The 20,129-nt window shown below is 34.3% G+C and overlaps 1 protein-coding gene across 2 annotated transcripts in view; it reads right to left on the bottom strand.

Annotated features, from left to right (window-relative positions):
• The window catches only part of TTC1 (tetratricopeptide repeat domain 1), a 48,600-nt gene extending 31,018 nt beyond the window's left edge, over positions 1-17,582 (bottom strand). Inside the window, exons 1-3 of one of the 2 annotated variants that reach the window (XM_051978817.1) lie at positions 17,470-17,582; positions 15,976-16,311; positions 833-893 (exon numbers count right to left, since the gene is read on the bottom strand). In XM_051978817.1, the coding sequence (XP_051834777.1) occupies positions 833-893; positions 15,976-16,284 (370 nt within the window). In that variant the 5' untranslated portion in view covers positions 16,285-16,311; positions 17,470-17,582. Of the gene's footprint in view, positions 1-832; positions 894-15,975; positions 16,312-17,188; positions 17,303-17,469 lie in introns of those variants that run through there. The other variant, XM_051978818.1, reaches the window with a different exon arrangement.
• Positions 17,583-20,129: the final 2,547 nt, after the last annotated feature.

The following is a 20,129-nucleotide window of genomic DNA, read 5'->3' as shown; positions in this document are numbered from 1 at the left end:
TTTAATAGCTTTAAAAAATAGTTTAAAAAATTAAACCTTAATACTACATTAAAACTTTTGGGACAGTGTGTGTGTGTGTGTTTGTTGACTTTCTTAATAAGATTATAAAATGCTCATTAATAGGACTATTTCATTTTTGACTGTTGCTCCTGCACTTACCATAGAGCCTGGTTTGTATCTTTTTTCTATGAAAATAGTAAAAATATGAATATGCCTAGAATGTACAAAGCATACACATTTCTTCTGAAGTTATACAACATAGTATTGTTACTAAAGTAAATAGCTCTTCAAAATTTTGTAAAATCATGTTAATCCAAAAGCTACTATAGGATATGAAAGTAAATGTGTAGAACATCTATCTCATTGAAACATCAGGGAAAGCAACAGCAAAAACCACGTAAAGGGAAAAATGAAAGATTTTGTTAAGGTTCACACCTAGAGATACATGCAATGAAAATTATAACAGTAAAAAGCCTTAAAGATTACAAACCTTAAAAGTTACAATTTACAAACCTTACTTTAAGGGTTTTTTTCCTTTAATTTTTGTAGTGAAAGGTCATAGGATTATAGGAAAAGAAAATAAGACTTGTGCCAAAATGATTCCCAGGGAAGATGAGCCATCTCAACTAAGAATATGTCTATGATTTAGTAAGTAAATACAATTTAACGGATTTAGAAAGCAAAACTTAAATAGCAAAGAATGTAGTATTCTAGCAAAGGCTGCAAAATCTTTTTTTTTTCTTTTGTATTATTTTTTCATGGTTTTAACAAAAGATAAAGGTTTATTTAGGAAGACCATCATCTGTTCTAAAATTTTGTTTTTTAAACTTACCTCCTTTTTTAAACTGTTCATTCCCTTCTTCCTTTAATTTGGTGCTCTCCTCTCTTCTTTTCTATAAAACATGAAAGAATTTATTTTATGATAGTGACAAAGCAGGTCAATGCTTTATGACTAGACAGTATTTTTCTTGATATTTGGTCAATGTTCTTGTTCTATTTTTAAAGGCATATATGTGGAAGATTAAGCGTGCTTAGACTTTTGCATTGAAGGTGAAAAAAAATCAATAAACTGATCACAACAAAATATTTAACTGACTAGACAATAAACTTTAGGCACTGTGTAAGGTAAAACAGACAGTTCTATGTCCCTAACCTAGGAGAAACTACTGAGCTCTTACAAAATGCTATCCTGATAGCATTACCAAAACAGAAACTTGAGTGACTTGGAGCCAGTCTGGCACTCTTTTTGTGAGGGATCAAGAATAATAAAAAAATACTATGCTTTGACATAATTCAAATGGCCACCACTTTCAGATTTATTATTTGATAAGATTTTTAAGTAGGTGAAACAACACATGTTTTCCCACATCAAATTAGTCATCTTAAGTTGGAAAAGTTGGAAAAATTTTTTTTGAGATATCAGATGTGACTGACCATCAATTTTGTTTCTGGTATTTATTTCTAAAACTGGAACTGTAAGAAAAGTGCATACTTCTCTCATTTGCCCCTTACTTGGCTACTCCTGTCACTTATTTTTCTTCCTTCTAGCCAACACTGCTCAATCCCCAATTTTATAAAGTTTTAGTTTCTTACATATGACATTTCTAAAGGATAACTTTATGTGTTGGTAGGAAAAAGATATATAGATTTTTTTTTATTATTATAATTTTTTTATTGACAGAACATACAACATTATCCCTTGAACTCACTTCTGTTCCCACTTTTCCCTCCCTCCACTCCTTCCCCTAGATGGCAGGCAGTCTTAAACATGTTAAATATATTATAGTATATCCTAGATACAATATATGTGTGCAGAACTGTACAGTTCTCTTGCTGTACAAGAAGAATTGGATTCAGAAGGTAAAAATAACCTGGGAAGAAAAACAAAAAGGCATATAGATTATTATAGCACAAGTGCTTCATTCTTGGTCTTGAAATTAGTAAAGGCAAGGGATAGTTTTATTTTCTCGTGCCTTCACTCTATTGATTATTTCCTATTTATCTTTTACATAGTTTATTTGCATATGGTTCCCCATTAGATTGTGGGCTCCATGAGTAGAAGGGCTGTCTTTTGTCTTTTTCTTTTTTTGTTTAGGATTTATCATAGTACCTGTCACATAATGGGTATGGCAGTAGGATACTCTAAATCAACAAAACCTTTGTACACAAATTGGAAGGTATTAATTTCTTTCCTTAATGGATCACAGCCTTGAATGGCAGAGGGGCTCACTTAGCTCATGAGTTCTGACATGAAAGCTAGCGAAGATGAACAGGTCATATTGGAAAGATCTGACAAAAGGTTATCCACTGGAGAAAGAAATGGCAAGCCCTTCCAGTATCTTTGCCAAGAAAACCTCATGGACAATATGAAAATGCTAAAAGTTATGACTTTGGAAGATGAGCCCCTCAAGTTGGAAAGTGTCCATGGGACACGAAGAGTTGGACATGACTAAATTTCTGTCACTAAAATGTTCTAAAGAGACAAACAGAAAGATTTAAGAAATCAAGATAAACAAAATATCTTTTTTCCCCCATTAGTTTCTTTTTGAATTTCACACAGATAGGCAAAAAAAAAACTCTACAACAAATATGGCACATGCTCAGCATGTGCGTGCTTTCAACCATAAACATCTTAACTACACTGTTGATATAAGCAAAATTAGTACACAGCCCTGCCTGTCAGCTTTTGACAATGCAGTTTCAGTGTCTCTAAAAGCATTTCTCTACTCTAGAAGCTCCATGTATAACACAACCCTAGAGAAATGAAACAAAGTATTAGGAATAAAAAGTTTAATAGGTGGTGGGTTTCCAAACAGATTCCTAAAGCCAATTTCATGTTCTGGCCAGCATACATTTTACACTCAGAGCACAAAGAAAAGGTTGAAGGAGCTGCTTCCCTTTGCACAGATTGTATAAATTGAGAATTAATGCAATTATCAATATCTAGCAGAACATCCCCTTGGTAACAGTTAAAAATAGTATTCCACAAAGAGAGCTACACCATCTACTAGCTCTAAGAGATCTGCTTTATTCTTACATAAAGATGAGGGTTTGTTTTGTTGCCGTATATTCTCTGTATAGTACTTCACCACATATCATACACACTATTGGAATAATTTTTCCAAATATAGATTTAAAAGGCTGTGATACAGTTTTACAGCTGCATACTAGTTATTATATTAGGGTATTTACAAAGAAATCTTAGTGGTGCAAGATTATAGCAATCAGAGATACTGCTTCTCAAAATATATTCTTTTTACTCTAAAAATGAAAAAATTTCTAATTATGACAAGGAACTCCCTCATATTTCTATACACTCCTTTTAAAGAATTCCAGAAAGGCTCATAAGGAAACATCTGCTCTCTTGTTCTATTTTAGTAAGAGATGGAATAGATTATATTAGAGTCTTTACCTCAGCATTCAAGGAATCCAGTGCCCAATTTGCTATTAAAAACTTAGGGAGGGGAAAAATAAAATGTATTGCAAATAAACTTCACTAGTGTAAGTTGCTTAAGAGAAATTCTAAACAGAAAAGGCCCTTAATAAAAGTCATATAATTTGGGGTTAGAGGACATGAGTTTGAATACTGGCTTTACCATTTATTTTCTATGTGATTCTGAGCAAATAATTTCCCTCTGTGGGATTCAAATTCTTCATCTGTACACAAAACAAATGCTTTTCTCTCAGAATAGCACTATCACTTCAATGTACATATATAATATCCTAATTTTTATTCTAATTTTGTGTATACTTATTTATGTCACCAACTAGATTGTAAACTCTGGAAGATCAGAGACATTTTATCATTTCTTTTATATCTTTCAGCATCAAGTCCAATGCTAGGGATAGAGCAAAAGCTTCATAAATATTAGACACAAAATAGTTGGTGAATACATGAATACATACACATTTTTTCTGATGATTATTTCTTGAATGCATCTTCAGTAAGATCCATGGGTATTCAAAAGAATCACCTATGAATGTATACTGAAGGGAAAAAAAATGAAAAACCATTGCCTAGATTATAAAGCTTGGTGGGCCTATCTGAATATTTAATTATAGTTGAATGAATTGGGTCCAAAATTGAATTAAAAAAAATGTACTTTGATCATATTTAGGAAATTAGGCAATGCTTTCAATAATATCAAGTTGTTCCCTGAGACCATTTCTTATTACCAATATTTCTCTAGTGATGCTATATGGCCGCACACCAAGAACATTATGCTTTTAGAACTGAAACTGCAGGTGATCCAAAGGTTGACAAACTACATATTACATTAGTAAGCATGACTTATATATAAGAAGTGGTATAAAAAGCATTATCAAGGATACATATAATCAGAAAAGAGTACAAAGGAAAACAAAAATACACCCTGAATATTGCACTGAAATCTACAAAATATGATACAAAGACAGGTCTCTTGTGGTTGGATACTTTAGGAAAGATTCATGGAAGGTCATCAACAATAATAGTATTTAATTTTCATACTATATAGCATGAAAAGATATGGACAGGTTTTACTTTACATAGTTGAAAGAATGCCCACATAAATGAAATCATGAATTTACTGAGATTAAAGAACCCATATTCTATAAAAAATTAATGAACTACACTTTTAGTTTGTGGGTTGGTTTGTCCTCATAAAAAAAAAAAAAAGTGTGTATTTCAAAGTCCGATTCTTTTTGTGCAGCAACACAACTATATGGACATGTATACATATATTGTATTTAACATAGTATTTAAAATATTTAACATGTATTGGTCTACTTGCCATCTGGGGGAACGGGGTAGAGGGAAGGAGGGGAAAATTAGAACAAAAGGTTTTACAACTGTCAATGCTAAAAAACTACCCATGCATATATTTTGTAAATAAAAAGCTATTTTAAAAAAGTGTATTAGTGAATACATTGAACAAGGCTCATGGAACCACTTGACTTCATCTCAGATCTGGATCTGAATAATACATATGCAAGAGAAAAGAGAAGAATGAAGACCACAGAACATCCTCTGGAACCTAACAACTGATTTATGGTAATGCTTTAAAGTTCTAAAAGAACTAACTTCCTGTGAGGAAAGCAGGGTGGTATAAAATAAGAGTAATGAGCTGGAGTCAGACCTGGTCTCAGATACTTCCTAATTATGTGACGTTGGGTAAGCACTTAACCACTTTATAAGTTTATAAGATGGGAATAACAGTACCTACTGCCAAAAGTTGTTATAAGGATCAAATAGAATAACTGTGTTCAGCATAGTGCCTGGCCCATAGTACATGATATAAATGTTGACTAATACTGCCAGATTTTCATTAACAAATAGGGGAAAAAGCACAAGAATCATAAGATCCCAAATTCTTATCTCAGCTTTGCCAGCTTGCCAGCTTCCCTGGGCTTTTAGTTTCCTCATTTGCAAAAATAGGGCACTGAATTAGATGATTTCTAAGATAATAATTCCTTTGATACTATTAAGGACAAAGTTCCACAGAGCTATATAATTGAATCTTTAAGTTTTGAGTTCTATTTATGTATCCCACATTAAAAAAAAAAAAAAGTGGTAATAATGTTTCAACTGTGGGTTTCAATTTGCTTAAATTGCTGCTCTCATGAAACTATTTTCAGGTGAATCTGAGTTGAATATCAGATTCCTGTTTAGTTGAAGAATGGCAGGGTCATTTTGCAGGGCTTTTTTTTTTTTTTTTTTTTTTTTTTGAAGACCTTATCTGTCCCTTGCTAATGTAGGAAAGAATACCATATGCTAAGAGATGTTACAGGATTTTCGTGAAACCAAAGGATTCAATATTTATTCTTACTTTTCAGATTATAGTTTTCTAAATGGGAAAGCCAAAAAAAAAAAAAAAAATCCTTACGCTGATATGGGAGATTGTGCCAATTAAAAAAATTATAAAACAAAGAAAGCTTTTAAGAATAATTATTTTTGTTTGAAACAAGTATCTAATACATTTTTTGCTTCTTCTTACTTGTTCAATCCTTAACACCAATTATCCTTCTGTTAAAGTAACAATTTTGACTGAAATTGTATTATACCAGAGAGCCTTTTGGACAACTGCTTGGTGAATAATACAACACTACAAAAATTACATTTTAAGAAACAACCGACAATTCAGGCAAAAGGTGAATGTTCAGAATCAAGCTCCCTTTTTTTATTTGCCATTAAGGTTCACAAATCAGAGCTACAGAATTAAGCTCCTCTTTTCCTACTATCATCTGGAGCACATTGACAAAAGTCTTGTTGCTAAATCAATAGCAGAAAATGACTGGTCTTCAGACAAGGTGTTTAAGAGTCACCTTGAAGCATTATTATATTTGAAAGGATTCATCATTTTAAAATAATGTGTCTTTAGCAAAATAAACAGCTTCATCCATTCCCTAAATAGGATCCCTAACATAAAAGAAAGCATGCATAGCTGTACTTCACCATGCTCTAATAGTGTAAAACATTCTCAACTTCCAAAGAGTTTTACTTATGTGTATGGCTTTGCTTTAAGCCAAATTCATCCAGATGAGATGTCACTAAAACAGAAAAACAGGGCTTAGAGCTGGAAGGGATTTTAGGTTAGTGATTTCAAATGGAAATGAGAAACCATACTAATCTTTACATAAGGATCTCTAGGCCACACAATTGTTTGGTTTTAAGACGTAATATTATGCATGTTTTATTGTAATTTTCACTTATAGTTATTACATTTTTGGAAGATTGTTAATATATTTTAATCTGATTTGGGTTACAAAGGAACTGTTGTGCCACATGTGGTCTGTATATTTGAAACCTCTCTTCTAGTTCAATACCTTTCACTTTAGAAAAGAGGCAAATAAATGAAGCCCAGAGAAACTAGTTCAAAATGGCAAAAGTAGTAGGAAGCAAAGCTAGGAATCAATTATGAATCCTCTAATAGATTCTGAGGTCAGTGCTATTCTGGTGCTTGTGATGTGATTTTTTTTTAAGTTTTCAGCAGAGTGAAACTCCGGTAATTCCTATCAAATTAGGAAGACTGAATATATGTTTAGTTTAATTAAGGCTGTCTATTTTCTTATTTGAGTTGGGAAAGGCACATAAAAAGACTACCTGCAGGACAACAGATTTTTGATCCATGAACAATTTCAAATATTCTGTATTGAGTTGTAGATGATAGGTTGCTATCTTTCTTGTGAAGGTAGTAGCTATGCTCATAAAATCATAGAAACTTCAATAACTAAAGAATCTGAAAATACAGCATGTTCAAAAGGGTAGTCAAAGAAAAAACCTCTCACCTTTTCTGTAGAATAAAAGGGATCTCACAATTAAAAGGTATTAATATGTCTGAATTTTTAAATCTAGTTTTAAAAGTCTTCCTGGTGATATCATATCCTCTCACATCTATTATTTCATCAGTTGGCAAACTCTCTTCACCAAGAATTGCTTGGACAATGAGAATTTAAGTGGCTTGCTTATGGTTATAGAGTTAATTGTGTATCAGAAGCAATAACTGAACCCATGTATTCTTGACTCCAAGACTAATTGTCCTTCCATAATAGAATAACAAAGTTAGCATGTATATGGTATCTTTAAGATTTACAAAAAATACTTTTCAAATATTATCTTAGTTTTGAAGAAACACTTTTGGGAGGGTTTACAAAAGAGGTATTGAAGCAAATTTGTTTAAGATCACATAGCTAGGTAAGTGAATCAGGATTTGAACTTAGATTTTCCTGATTGGGCAGTGTTCTATTTGGTTTCAGCTTTTATCATTGCATTGCAAGTACTCTTTCCAAAATTACTAATGATCTGTTGTCAAATTAATGGCCTACTCTCAATCCTCATTTTCCTTGATTTCTCTGCAGATGCTCCCAAAGCTTTTAAGACACCACTCTCTTCTGATTCTCTTATCAATCTGATCTCTCCTTTTTCGCCCTCTAACCAATGTGTCCCACAGGCTTCTTCTGGACTCTCTTCTCCCTCCATACTATTTCACTTGGTAATCTCATCAGTTCTCATTATTTAATTTCCATCTCTATGCTGGCTTATAACCTAAGAATCATCCTGAATATCCCACTATCTCTTACTGTCCTCTCCCCTCCCATTCCAAGCTTTCACCAAGGCCTGTTAATTTCACTTTTGCAACATCTCTATAATTCGCTTCCTTCTCTCCTGACACTGCCACCACTCTAGTACACTTGGATTGCTGATAGGTATGCCTACCTCAAGTTTCTCCCCAATCCATTCTCCAGTCACTAAAGTGATTTTTCTAAAGTACAGGTCTTACCATCTTTTTCTTTTTCATTCCCCTGCTTCTCCCCGCCATTCCCCAACTGCAGTGGGTTTTAACAGGATACAAAATATTCTACTGGCATTCAAAGTCCTGCATAACCAAATGTTCTTCAACTCCCCTTCCTCCTAGCTTGGCCAGGTTTTCATATATCTTAATTTCCTCTTTGATCAAATGACACTAGTCTTCCACAACAAGATACTCCATCTTTTTGCGGTTTACTCTGACAGTCTTCCATATCTAAAACATTCTCCCTCCTCTGCTTTACCTCCTGATATCCCTGGCTTCCTTTAAAGTCTCAACTAAATTCCCATTTTGTACTATAAGGGTTCTCCTACTGTTTTTAATTCTAGTGCCTCTTTCTGTTAAATAACTCTCATTTATTCTATATATCTAACTTGCTTTGCATATATCTGCATATTGATTTTCCCTACTAATTTGTGACGCCTAGAGCATAGTAGGCTTTAAATACATATTGCTTGAATATGTATTATGCCACTTGGCTGATAATAAATTATTTAAAGGTATACACTAAGGAAACCTAGTATGGCATATGGAAATTTGATATTAAAATATAAACCACATCACTTCATTAAATAATTCACAACATTCTTGAATTCCTCTAAATAGTAAACTCTAGTGTATTTAAAAATGACTAAATTCTAATTATATTTTATTTTATATATATATGATTATAATTAACCAAATTAACCAAAAAAAAATCTGTTTATATGTGTGTATATATATATATATATATATATATATATATATATATATATATATATATATAAAATGTGTAGCATTCAATAAAATAGTAGCAAAATATTACTTGAAAATGAAGGTGTTATTAATAACAATTTTAAGGTTTGAAAAGTGCTTTAGAAATTATCAGCTCATTTTATCCTTGCAAAACCCTGGGGAATCAGTGCTACTATTATCATTTCCAGTTTATAGATGAAGAAACTCCATTCATCATGCCCAGGGCCACACAACTTAACAGTTGTGTTAATGTCTGAGGACAGATTTGAACTTAGAAAGATTTCCTTCCAGGCCCAGGGCTCTACCTACTTTTTGCCAGCTAGCTGCCTGGATGTTAACCTTTTTTCAAAGAAGGAAATCTTAATACGCCACTTCCTATAATATTTAAGACAGGATTTACAATGCACTTAAATCTTAGTATTTATATGAAGTTTTTAAGTCAAGTAAATTGAGTCAAGAAACATTAAGCACTTAATATGTATTAGACAATGAGTTAAGTCCAAGGGATACAAAGAAACAGAAAACAAAAACTAGTTCCTGCTTTCAAGGAGCTCAGAATCTAATGGGGGAGACAATATGCAAACAACTAAGTACCAACAAAATATTGTAGATAATCAACAAAAGACATATCCTAGTAGTCAAGGGGATTGGGAAAGTCTTAACAGAAGATGGGATTTTAGCTGGGAGTTGGAAGGAAGCCAGGAAGCAACAGTAAGGGGAAGAGAATTTCTAGACAAATGGAACTGTTGGTGAAAATGCAAAGAATAGGGATATGGAGTGTTCGGTCAAGGAACCGAAAGGAAGCCAGTATCACTGGATCACAGAATTTGTGGAAGGGACTAGAATAGGAGAAGAATGAAAAAGTAGGAAAGAACTAGTTTTGGAAAGTATGAAATTTTTCTTCCTTTTACTTTATTTCATTCTTTCTCTCTTTTTTTTTCTCTGTTTAGTTGTTGGGTAAAATTCCCTTTCTATTCCAATTGTAATTTCTTTTGCTCTTTTACTTTTCAAAAATTTCATTTTCATTGCCTTTTCTCTAAAAAAAAAAATTCTTATTTTCATTTATTATTTATCTTCCATTTCTGTCCTGTTCTTAATTTTTATTACTTGATCAAAGTATGGAAATATGAGGTTCTAGCAATAAAAGTGAATAAAGTAAGGATAATACTTACATTATCAGCCTTAGTGATCAGGAGAATGGTATGACCCTCAATAGTAAGGTTAGGAATAGAAAAGGTCTTAGTTTGAGAAAAGAATGTATTATTTAATTTTAGACATACTGAGTTGAAGAGGTTTCAATCAGTCAAAAAACATTAAACTACTATGCACAAAGCACCATGCTAAGTGCCAGGGATAGTAAGAGAAGCAAAAGACAATTCCAGCCCTCAAGGAGCTCAAAATCTAATAGGGATGGTAATTTGTACATATATACAAAGCAAGCTATATACAGGATATATAGGCGATAACAGAAAAAGGCATTTGAATTAAGAGAGATCAGGAAAGCCTTCAAATAAAAGATGTGATTTAGTTTAGTGATTTTAGACAAACTCAGGGGGAGCTAGTGCAATATTCAGGATGATGCCCAGGTAATAAGCCTGTGGGACTGGAAGGATGGTGTTGTCCTCTGTAGTAAGAGGGAAGGTAAGAGGAAAGAGGATTTAGGAAAAAAAAATATGAGTTCAATTTTGGACATGTTGAATTTAAGATGTTTATTAGTCATCCAGTTTGACATGCCTGAAAGCTGGAGATATGAGATTAGAGGTCAGCAGAGAGGATGGGGTAGGATAGGGATATTTGAGAATCAGCAGTATAGGAATGGTAATTAATTGCCTGGAAATTGATGAGATCACCAAGTAAAGTAGTCTACTGGGAGAGGAGAAGAGGGTCCAGAAGAACCCTGTGGAACATATTTGGTTAGAAGGCAAAAAAGGAGAAGTCAGATAGGTAAGAGAACCAGGAAAGAGTGGTATCTTGAAAACTTTGAGAGCATCAAGAATGTACACCAATGTCAAAGGCTGCAGAGAAAACAAGGAGAATGAGGATTGAGAGTAGGCCATTAATTTGGCAACATGTCATTAGTAACTGGAGAGAGTACTTAAAAGTGGAATATGTTCCGAAGCCAGAATGTAACCTATTAAGAAGTGAGAGGAGAGAACAGCAGAAAAGCTACAGGGCAATAGTTAGCTACGATGGAAGGATCAAGTGAAAATTTTTTCAGGTTAAGAGAGATATATGCCTGTTTGTAGGAAATAAGGTATTAGTAAGTAGATAAGGAAAGATTGAAATTAAGTGATAAGAGTGAGGATGAAAGGAGTAATCTGTTGAAGAAAACAGAATGGAATGGGATTGCTTGATTAAACAAAGGATTAGTTTGGTAAGAAACTTTTGAGAAGGGGTGAAGGAGGAAGAGAGTGGGAAAAGGAGCATTAATATTATGAGAGGAGGAAGAAGAAAGAACGAACTCAGTGAATTGCTTCAATTTCTTTCTATAAAATACCAGGCATGCTTCTCAGTCAAGAAAATGGTGGTGGGAAGGAGGAGGAAAGGGAGACATGGCTCCCTTTGTTTGAAGTTTGAAGAAGGATGAAAATTTGTGAGAAGATACGTATAATATGAATACCTAGCAGCAGTGAGGTTCCAATTGAGGTCCTGTAATATAAATTTGCAGTGGATCAAATTAGAACGATTAGCATGATTTTCTCCTTCATAACCTTGATTAACCTTCATAACAACACTATGAGGTAGATGCCCCTATTTTGCAGATGAGGAAACCGAGGCTAAGAGGTTGGTTAACCGACTTGTCCAAAGGTCATAAAGCTATGTGTCTGTGACAATAATTGAATACAAGTCTTCCAACTCCACGTCTAGAACTCTATACACTGCATACCAGGCTACAAAAATGCCCTTTCCCTTAGACAATGAAGCCAGGCATGAGCCAAAAGGAATGCATACCTTATGAAAAACACATATTTTGTTAACACTATGATGGTTACCTAAACAGTCATTCAACCAAACTCCAACTGCATTTGTTGACTATGTTAGTTGCCATTATCTATGTCTGAAATCCTGAAAATATTTTTTTAAAAATCAAGTACACAAGAGGAATGCATAACTATTTCTACATTTTGAGGAAGTAGTTGAGAGATCAAATCCTAGGATCTTTAAGACAAAATTTTAGAAAGAATATCATTTTCTTTAGTTATTAATTAAAATGAACATCTATCAGAAAAGTCTTCCTTCCTTTCAAGGAGATCCTATGCAACGTGGGGGCTTGTCTGGATAATATTTGTTCTTATACTCTGATCTAATGTATGTAACGTAAGTTGCTTAGAGCATAACGGACATTCACATTCTTTGAAATACCATTAAGCAGCAAACACTTATTCTAAATATAAATTTTTTGGTTCTTTTGGCTCATTGTAGAAACAACTGCAATAGTTAAAGTTGAAAAATAAAAGGAATAAATTCAAGGACTTAAGGCAGACAAGTCTATTCCCAAATCTTAACTCTATCAGCAGCTATCTGCTACCACCTACAGTTTAGGGAAGCAATTGCTAAGTAAAGATTTGTCTATATTATCAAAAAGGTAAAATTCACATTAGAAACTCAAACTAAGAAGAAAGAATAATATAAATTTACTAAGATATCCACAATAATGGCTCTTATAACAACATCAAACATTCTGGGACAGTAGAAAGAATAGTGGATTTGGAACCAGAGAACCTGAATTCAAATCCCAGCTCTGCCTTACTACTTTGAGATGTTGTCATTTCATCTCTCTGAGCTTCAGTTTTCTCATCTGTATAATGAAGGGGTTGTATTTTAAAGGGGATTCTTCCATATCTAAATCCATGATCCTATGATGGAATTATATTTATAGATTTCTTTAAAGTTTATATAAAGTGTATACTTCACAAAATTTGTAAAGCAAATGAATAAAATATCACCCCCATATAATAGAAATGGGGAGGCAGGCGGATAAAGACCATAGATGTCAAGAGTACTTAAGATTAGAACTCAGATTTTCTGATCCCAAGATCTGCCATTTTCTAAATTATGGAACATTAACATCTTAAGAGTGCTGATAGTTATGATGTGGCAAAACACTCAGAAAACACTGAAAGTAGTGAGGAAGTTAGTCCTCCAAACTATTTAAAGACTAGTGAGAATAACAGGAGGAGATTCACATTTTCTTGAGCAGTCTCATAAAAAGTGACTGCCAGAATTATTACCTTTTAAAGTAGAGATTACTTCTTTTAAAAACATTTACACAAAAAGACATGTCTGTTTTGTAAATAACTTTCAAAGATCTCCCTGAAATGCTTCCTAAATTACCAGTAATTCTAGGGATATTTGTTATTTGTGGATAGTTTTGGAGATCTTTTTTCAAATTACTTTGTGGTCAAAACTAATTTATAACTAATCCTTGTTTATCCTACTGTGTAAAGCTGATCCATAAGGAATGGATTACCTCTACTTTGATAAAATCTAATTTATTAATGATAAAAAAGTAATTATCTACTTTGATAAAATCAATAAATTGAAATTGTGAATTTCAATTTCAGAGAAATAGCTTTAATAAAACTAAGTTTCCTTTTTTAAAGCCCTAATGCTTTGCCAGGAGCAGAGTACAAACTAGAGGTTCCCACATCAAGCATGATTATTGAGGTTTAATGACATTATGCCTGTCACCAAGACATAGAATCCTTAAATTTGGAAATTTGAAGGCCATCTGCTAAAGTATGGACTGACTATTATCTGTGTTGGCAGAAGGAACATGAAGAGTGACACAATCTTGGAAAGGATTAAAATGAAGTTCTGACACATAAATTGATTAAACTCAGCTGAAGAGGTGATATATTCTCTAGTTCAGACTTAAGACTTACAATACCTTTTTGGCATTTGTCCAGTGTTCATTTAAGCCAAATATTAATAAGTATATCAAGTTGTTGATGAATACAGGGATATAAACATTAATATTGTTAAAATGTAGAGGGGAAAAGGAAAAGAAAATTTAGAAATGCCTCGTGATATTAATAACTATTATATTATTGATATAACAAGTAAATATAATTGATGAAATTAGAAGCCTTTCCAGAGGCAACCAGGGAAAAGTCCAATGAAAACAATTCATTTCCTCTCAAGTATGCTGACATTATGAAGATGTTTAAATGAAGCAGAAATACAGTATGTTAAGAAATATAGACTCTCAAAAGAAGAGAGTATAAATATCTTCCAGGATTAGACCCATATTTAAAATGCTGAAGGATAATCTTTAGAATAGTTCTTAATGAAATTCTTTTGCTTTGATTCCATATTCACCAAGCAATCTTCTCAATTATATGTAATTTGGTTTTCTTAATTTGTACTCAAATATACAGACACCCATTACAAATTAATAAGTTGGAAGTCTAGCTTTAAGTTAAGTTTGTTTAGCACCAATTACTTCATCTGAACCTGAAAGATCTAATAAAACTCTGATGCAGGATTCACAAGACTAAAAATGTTAGATGTTTGGATAACATCATGGTGCACTAACCTTGAAAGTCCTTCCAGAAAAGCTTTGTCATTTTAACACTAACACTGAAAACATTCTCAAAAGCTCTCTGATCTATCAGTCTTTCATTCTAGCAAAGACCAAGGTAGAAGGGCAAGGAAGACCTGAAGTGATTTTTAAACAGATTTTCAATTGAATAATTAAGAGATAGTACTAGTGAAACAAATGTTAAACTAAAAAAAATTTTTTTACAGATTTCTGGAAATAATTTCTTCAAAATTATTAAATCATTAAAAGCCCAATGATTTCATTTTCAGAGATATTTTCCTTAAAGTAGCTTAAAATATCTCTATGCTTTTATTCTTTTTACAAGAAAGTCATAATTTGAAACCAATAAATTTGGGGGAAAAAAAACCCTTAAAACATATTCTACTCTTTCTACTCTTCACTCCCTGCTTCCCTCTCAGTTCCCTGATATAACTATTAAAGTGACATTCTAAGAACCTAATGGCATTGTTCTTGTACTTTTTTTTTTTCAAATACTTTCCAACATTTAATATAATGCCTGGCACACAGGAAGTACTTAATAAATGCTTGCTGGCTTATGTTCAAGTCCTCTTCTAATCTAATGTGATCAGCTGTCAACTATTAGTATCCTAAGTTGAGCACCTCAATGAATCTCTTGGAAGAAATGTATGAATATCAGATGGACAGAAAAATCAAAATGTCATTTAAGTCAAAATATTCAGAGAACATCCATGCTTCTTTGTTTCTAAAATATTGAGCCTCCCCACCAAAGGGGTAGTTTATTGTCAAAATGGCATGAAAAGGTCCACATGCTGTGCTGCCATTTAATAAATCTTTCCATCTATGTGTGCATAAAGCTATTATGTACAATATTTACTAATGTAAATGGAAATGAAAGTTATATGTCTTATCTCTTTCATTAGACCAAAAACTCCTTATGAGAAAAAGTTCATTTATTGTGTTTGTATCTTTAGTGACTAATGAGATTATGTATATCAAGTGCTTTAAAAAGTATTATGTAAATATTCACTTTTAAGATAAAGCTTATAAAAGAAAAAATCCAACCCACCAACAACCTTAAGAACCAAGAAGAAACTCAACTTTATAAGGTCTCCATTTTAGGAATCCATTTTAAAGAATAAGGATTTTTTTTCCTATTTTCTCAAAATTTCCTTTTTATGCTTTTCCTGTTCAGGATGGTTAACATAAAGGAAAACATTTAAGACTTGATTAGATGACATTCAATTGTTACAATGTTATACATTCTATCCTATCACTACATTATCTACAAGAATAAAGAGAAAAGTCATAGTGAAGTGCTAAATTAAATGCTTGCTGGATCTAATAATCATTTTGAAATATCTTTAATTGGTTAAGTTGAAGAAATGTACCTTCAATTAAAGTGACTTGGATGCAGGTGAAGATATTTACCTGTTTCTCATCATCTGGCATATCTTTTTCCAATCTCAGTAGATATTCTTCCTCTGGTTCTGAGGGACTCATTTCATCTTTTGACTCTTCCACTCTTGGATCCTCCTTGTCTTCAAAGGAGTCATTACAGTCATGAAAGCACTCATCTTCTCCCTGGTCCTGGACATCCTTTAGTTGTTTGTTGTGAACATACTCATCTTTTAAACTAGACACCAAGGAGCTAGCACACTCTGATTCTTGGGGATCAGTAACCTTTAAGCCATTGAACAAGTCCTCTGGAGGCTTAGAATCTTCTGTTCTTTCCCCCATGTTGAGGAGTGGGGGTAAAGATAGGAACTTTGGGAGACAAAGAGAAAAAATATTATTTAAGTTGGTCAGTGCTGTAAAAGGAAACTTCCCATTCTATGTATATAGTACTGTGTTTCTTTATAAATATTCAAAAACTGTGCTTAACAATATTATTTTACATTTTGAAAAGAATAAAACTGTCAGACATTTAAGGGAAGGGAAGAAGAAATGCAAATAATTTTAAATAAAGACCACTTTCTAGGTCAAATATATTATAAGGATTGGTTATAAATTAAAATTCATATTTTATCTCTTCCCTGGTAAATCTTTGCTGGAAATGCTAATCGATGGGATTTATTTATTTAGAACAAGTATGCAAAACAATGGAAGAAAGGAAAAATTTGGTTATAACTTGACCTCTCTCCTTATAGAGCATTCTAATAGGAGGATAAGATTAGATCTCTCCTTCCATCGAATTTTCTAGTAGGGTAATAAAACATAAATACTAAGTACACAATATAGTCAAAATAGTCAGGGAAAGTGAAGGAATTAAGAAAGCCAGTTCCTTCTAACTTCTGCACAATGACATATTAATATATGGTAAGAGAATCAGAAAAGGAACTAGTCAAACACTTGTCATTTTTTTCAGAGGAGGAAATTGATCCGGAGAGGGGAAGGGACTTGCTTGAAGTCATATTAAGAAAGAAGGGAAGAGGAAAATAGAGGGAGAAAGACAAGCGAGAATACACAAAGGGAGGGAGAAGGAGGGAAAGTGAAAGACATACAAGCAGAGACACAGAAACAGATGCAGAGCCACGAGAAAAAGGAATAGAGACGGAGACAGAGACAGACAGACAACAGTGGGAGAGATAGTGCTTTTGGGGGGGAGGAGTTCCCAGAACCAATTCAGGGCTCTTCCTCCCACCTTCTTAGGGTTTTTGTCGGTCGCCGTACAGGTAGCCTAGCTTTCCCTCAAGCTCCAAGCACTAACTTGAAATGCCCCGTGGCGAATCCGCCTCAGGCCTGTCTTGGAAGACTGGCACGGAAAGCCCGGCACCCGACTGCCCACAACGGCTCCGTTTGTTCCCCTCCCCCAGAGGGCTCGGCGCCCAATCTCCCCGAACCCGGAGTCCGAGCTCCCATAAACTGTGAAGCCACCGTCCCCAGAGTCTGAGATGTCTAGGCCTCCTTTCTCCTAGCTCTCACCGGAGGCCTGTCAGGCCCGGCCCGAGGGCTCTCTTCTCCGCAGAACCAGCAGTCACCGACGCTGTTTCACCTCCCCTATAACTCTCACCTTTCACCTCTCTGTGTCCGGCGCACTTCCGCTCGCGCCGACCAATGGCCTCAACGTCGCGAAGCATTCTGGGAGTCGTGCTGCAAGCTTTAGGGGCGGGAAAAGCAACGCTCTCTGGGGCGCTACATTCCTGTACGGACTGTGTCGTCCTCTGATGGACGCCATGTTGTGTTACGGTAGGGAATGAGCTATGTGAAACTAGAAAACTTCCCCTCAAATTTTCTGTAATCTCTGTAATAAATCGGAAATTCCCTCCTCTTTTTCATTTAATGACCTCTTGGGAACAGTACACTTAAAACAACCCCCTGCTAACAGATAGTCTTTCCCAACCCTCCTGTAAGACACTTTTTTCCAAAACCCGGAGAATTTCTTCTGGTGCTTTCTGGGTTCAATACCCAATCAACAAACATTTATTAAGTGCTTATTATTTGCCTGCAGCTGTGCTAGGTAATTAGTGAAGCAAAGAAAAGAGGCAAAAATAAACTGCCCCCGAGAAGCCTACATTGGAATGGGGGGGGGAAGAATAACATGTAAATATTTTAAAGAAAATACAAATTGTACATAAGATGTGAGAATTCCACTTTCAGAGGGGAAAGACCTCTTGCAGAAGTGAGCTGAATCTGGAAAGAAACCAGGGAAACTTAGTTACTTAAAAAACCAACAACCCAAATTCAATAAGCCGTTTGTCTCTCCTCCTCCTCTCTTTTTCTGAGTTGTAGTGGGCCCTTGCTGAATGGGTGTCCACATTAAGTAGCGCCAATATGGTTAGCCTGCTAGAGAGGGAGCTAGATAGGGGAGTGTCTAGATTTGAACTCAGGTTTTTCTGATTCCCCTCCACTGCACCACCTAGCTACTTTGTATAATTTCAAGTTGAGTTTTTATCAACTGAAATATTTAATAATAATAATTTTTATAATAATTAGGTAATGCAAGTTCTTAAAATTATTATTCTTATTTTATAGATGAGGAAGGAATGCAACTTGTCCAATGTCAGAAACACTGCTGAAACTCACCAAATGACTCCAACTCTAGCAGTATTTTTTTCACTACAATATGATTTTAGATGTCTAATGTCTTGTTCTTCCTTGCTGCAAATTATGCCAATCACCAGAAAAAAATTCTCTAAAGATGATTTTTAAAAATATCTGCTATAAAGCCTCAGCAGTGATTTTTTTTTAGTGACAAGCAGTATGACCAAGATGATGGTTTAGAAGCTGGCAATGGATAATAGTTGTTAATGCCAGTAATAAATAGATGAAGATGCTGTGCTAAATGGTATTTGTGAATATTCTGAATTGATGAAACCATTAAAAAGACTGCAAATTATATTGAAATCAAACATGATATGGCTTCTGTACTAAGGTCTCTTCCTCACTCACTGCTGGCACCCGTCTCTGGTTAGAAAAAGGAAATTCAGTGGCTAAGCCAAAGCTGTCATGGCCTGACCTAGCAAAACATTTCTGAGTTCATCAGCATGGACCACACAATTTATTCTAAGTTATGGAAAATTTTCCCCAGCCCTCACATCATTATATTAAATATCTATGCCTATTTAAGGACTGAAAAGCCAGTTATATGATGCCCCAAATCTTGCTAGGTAATTCAACTTCAGGCATGGTGCCATTGCCATTAACCCTGAAGTAAAAGGAAAGGCATTTACATTTTTCTTTCCAACTACTTCAGTCCCTGGATCATTGTGCTTTGTGATTACTGAGGTTCAGAAAGGAAGATTGAGGAGGAAGACAAAAGGGTTCCACCCATGTAATGCTTTCTTTGTGGGAAGGAAAAGATGGCCAGCTTCTCACTGTGTGGTACAAGGAGCCAATACTCTTGAAAGAAAAGAATACTATTCCAGCCTTTCATTCAACTCCTCAGGAAACCATTTTTTAAAAACAGTATTTCGCTCTTTTTAAATACATGCAATGATAGTTTTCAACCTTTGCAAAACCTTGTGTTTCAAATTTTTCTCTCTTTCCTTTCTCCCACTTCCCCAAGAGAGCAAGCAAGCTGATATAGGTTAAACATACAATTCTTCTAAACATATTTCCATATTCCTCATGTTGTCCAAGAAAAATCTGATCAAAAGGAGGAAAAATGAGAAAGAAAAAACAAACAAGCAAATGAATGGCAACAACAACAAAAAAAGTGAAAATACTATGCTTGATCCACATTCAATCCCCATAGTTCTCTCTCTGGATGGGGAGGGCACTTTCCATCTCAAATCTATTGAAATTGATGAGGTGCAAGAATTGAAGATAAGAGATCCCTTCTGGTCAATGAGGCAGATCCCTTAAGAAGAAGTCTGTGTGGCAAAAGGATATTTATTTGTACTAAAAAGAAAGCTTTCTTAGTGGGCAAAGAATCCTGGCAGCATAGTTTTGCTAAGAAGACAGCTTTCTTATCTAGCAAAATCTTCTGTTAGGACTTCTGCAAAGATTCTGGGTTCAGAGTTGTCTTTTATTAGCCTTCTGAGGCTTGGGGCTTCAATGCAATTCAAAATTGAATGAGATTACTTAACTGGGAGTTTGAGCCACTCAAATGGATGTTGACTATGTCCCAGGCAGAAATTTCC

The sequence above is a fragment of the Antechinus flavipes genome, chromosome 2 (genome assembly GCF_016432865.1).
Source record: "Antechinus flavipes isolate AdamAnt ecotype Samford, QLD, Australia chromosome 2, AdamAnt_v2, whole genome shotgun sequence".
Lineage (NCBI taxonomy): Eukaryota > Metazoa > Chordata > Mammalia > Dasyuromorphia > Dasyuridae > Antechinus > Antechinus flavipes.
The sequence above is the reverse complement of the archived record's forward strand: the minus strand, read 5'-3'. Positions and strand labels throughout refer to the sequence as shown.